This window comes from Pygoscelis adeliae, unplaced genomic scaffold (genome assembly GCF_000699105.1).
Source record: "Pygoscelis adeliae isolate BGI_AS28 unplaced genomic scaffold, ASM69910v1 Scaffold584, whole genome shotgun sequence".
Lineage (NCBI taxonomy): Eukaryota > Metazoa > Chordata > Aves > Sphenisciformes > Spheniscidae > Pygoscelis > Pygoscelis adeliae.
The window spans coordinates 261,744-263,941 of NW_008824602.1; the positions used below are offsets into that span (position 1 = coordinate 261,744).

At 61.1% G+C, this 2,198-nt stretch overlaps 1 protein-coding gene across 1 annotated transcript in view; it reads right to left on the reverse strand.

The window, feature by feature from the left end:
• ABCA2 (ATP-binding cassette, sub-family A (ABC1), member 2) overlaps positions 1 to 2,198 on the reverse strand; it is a 45,863-nt gene that overhangs the window by 21,495 nt on the left and 22,170 nt on the right. Inside the window, exons 16-20 of the mRNA XM_009322346.1 lie at positions 2,187 to 2,198; positions 1,995 to 2,097; positions 1,171 to 1,285; positions 626 to 816; positions 243 to 393 (exon numbers count right to left, since the gene is read on the reverse strand). Coding sequence (XP_009320621.1) covers positions 243 to 393; positions 626 to 816; positions 1,171 to 1,285; positions 1,995 to 2,097; positions 2,187 to 2,198 — 572 coding nt within the window. The remainder of the gene's footprint in view (positions 1 to 242; positions 394 to 625; positions 817 to 1,170; positions 1,286 to 1,994; positions 2,098 to 2,186) is intronic.

Below are 2,198 nucleotides of genomic sequence, written 5' to 3' on the forward strand. Positions count from 1 at the left end.
GGAGGAACAGGTTGGGGTGAATTCCTACCCAGTGCTGCCCCACCCAGCCTCATGGAGATGCTCCCTGCCCTGGGAGGCACCAAACCTTCTGGAGATGCCTCCAAAGCCCCATGGGAAGTTGGTTCATACAGGCAGCGGTTTGCCCAGGGCTTAGTGACAGCTTGGTGGCCTGTGTACTGAACATGGGGTGCCCAGGGCAAACCTGGGGCCAAGCACCTCCCCAGCAGCTGCAGCCAACTCACCGCAATGCATTTTTCAAAGGCCGTGATCTTGTCATGCGCCACCTCCTCCCGGATGGCCACGTACATGTAGGGCACGTAGCTGAGGAAATAGATGATGCCGCCACAGGCAGAGGCCAGCTTGGCCTTGGAGTAGAGCACTGACACCAGGAAGCTGCAGGGAGGACAGTGTCACCTTGGAGCCTACCCCACCAGGGCTTTCCCCACACTGTCTGATTTTGGTGGCGTTGAGGTGATAAATTGGCCCCTCAAATCAGCTGGCTGGGGAGACCTGTGCCCCTCCACCGGCCCTTGCCCACACAGCTCCCAGCACCCTCGCTCCATGGCACAAGGACCCCGGTGCTGCCCGTGCCCCGTCACTCCACAAGGTGGACCAGGCAGCTCACCAGAACATGATGGTGGCCACTGCGTAGATGGCGAGAAAGAGCCAGATGATGAGGACATCGCTGTGCATCAGGACCTTGCCGTACTTCAGGATGGCAGTGAGCGCTGTGACCGAGATGGAGAGCTGGACAAAGCCGGTGATGAACCACGCCACCCAATGCACCGCGTTGTTCAAGCCCATCATCTTCATCACCTGTGAGGCCAAAACTGCTCAGCCGGGCTGTCCCCTACCCTGCACATCCCTGCTGCCTCACTCGCTGGGGCTGGGAGACCAACAGGCAGCACTGAGGGGTCCCCGGGGGCTGCTGGGAGCAGGCAGGCCACAGCACCCTGTGCCAGGGTGCCAATGGGCTCAGCTCCCTCCGGCGTTGGGCAGGGCTCGTTCCGGGAACACTTGGAAGGACCAGCTCAGCCCAGGGATGTGGCATCTGCGCCCGCCCCAGCTCACACACCCCGGAGACATGGGGAAGGTGCACAGGGACGCAGCACAGAACTTAGAGCTCAGAGATACCAGCTCCTCCCCAGGGATCTCTCCCACCGTCCCCACCTCTTTCAGGCGATGCTCCTTCTCTGTCACAATGTGCTGGATCATCATGGCCACTGAGTAGACCCAGGAAATCACCATGCACAGGGGCATCATGTGCTCGATGACGAAGAGGAAGCTGGTGGGGTAGAGGAAGAGAGGGGAGAGCTGGATGGTGACGCCACCACAGAGACCCAGGGAGACCCTGGGGCACAGTGCAGCGGAGGGGCTCTCCCACCACCTGGGGACAACCAGCCCTCTGGTCCAGCAGCTCCTTAAGTGCCCTGAAAGAACTTCTCCAATGAGCCCATAGGACAACCTAGTGTCCTGGCTGTCAGGTCCTGGCAGGCAGGCGGGCAGCAGCCACAGGCTTGGGCCGGGCCGGGGCGGGGGAGGAGGGGGGGCCCCAGCCACAGGCTTGGCCTGGTGCCCTGCCTACCCTGGTGTGGATGGGGCCCTATCCACCCTCCTGCCCTGAAGGGCTGGTGGCTCTGGGACTTCTCCAGGTGCTTCCTCCAGACCACTGTGTTCAATAACCACCGACAGACCCATGTGCCATCCATTTACCACACTCCTCTTGCTCTCCCCCAGTCTTTCAGCCTCCAAGACACCCCACAGCCATGAGTTCCTCACTTCAGCTACGAACTGGGCACAAAATCCTTCCCCTGCTTGTCTAGCCTGGAGGTTCAAGGGACAGGGCTTAACTGGTTGCTCATCACTCCCAATGTCACCACCCTCTCTCAGGCCCCCAAACTTGTCTCCTTTTCCCAGCTGAAGTGTCCTGGCCTGCAAAGGGGAAGAGGGAAGGTTCTGCCCCTGCCCACCCTGCCCACATGGGCGTTACTCACTCGTCCCGGGTATAACACGGGTATGGGAACATCTGCACATAGTTGCCGGGCTCCACCACATCGTGGCCAACAAACATGTTGATGAGGGCGCGCTCCATCATGTCTGGGGAGAAGGTGAAGAGGCCAAGCTGAGTGGGCTGTGCGGGCAGGGGCCGGGGACATGGGCAGCTGTGGCAGGGGGCTGGCACTCACCCTGGATCCAGA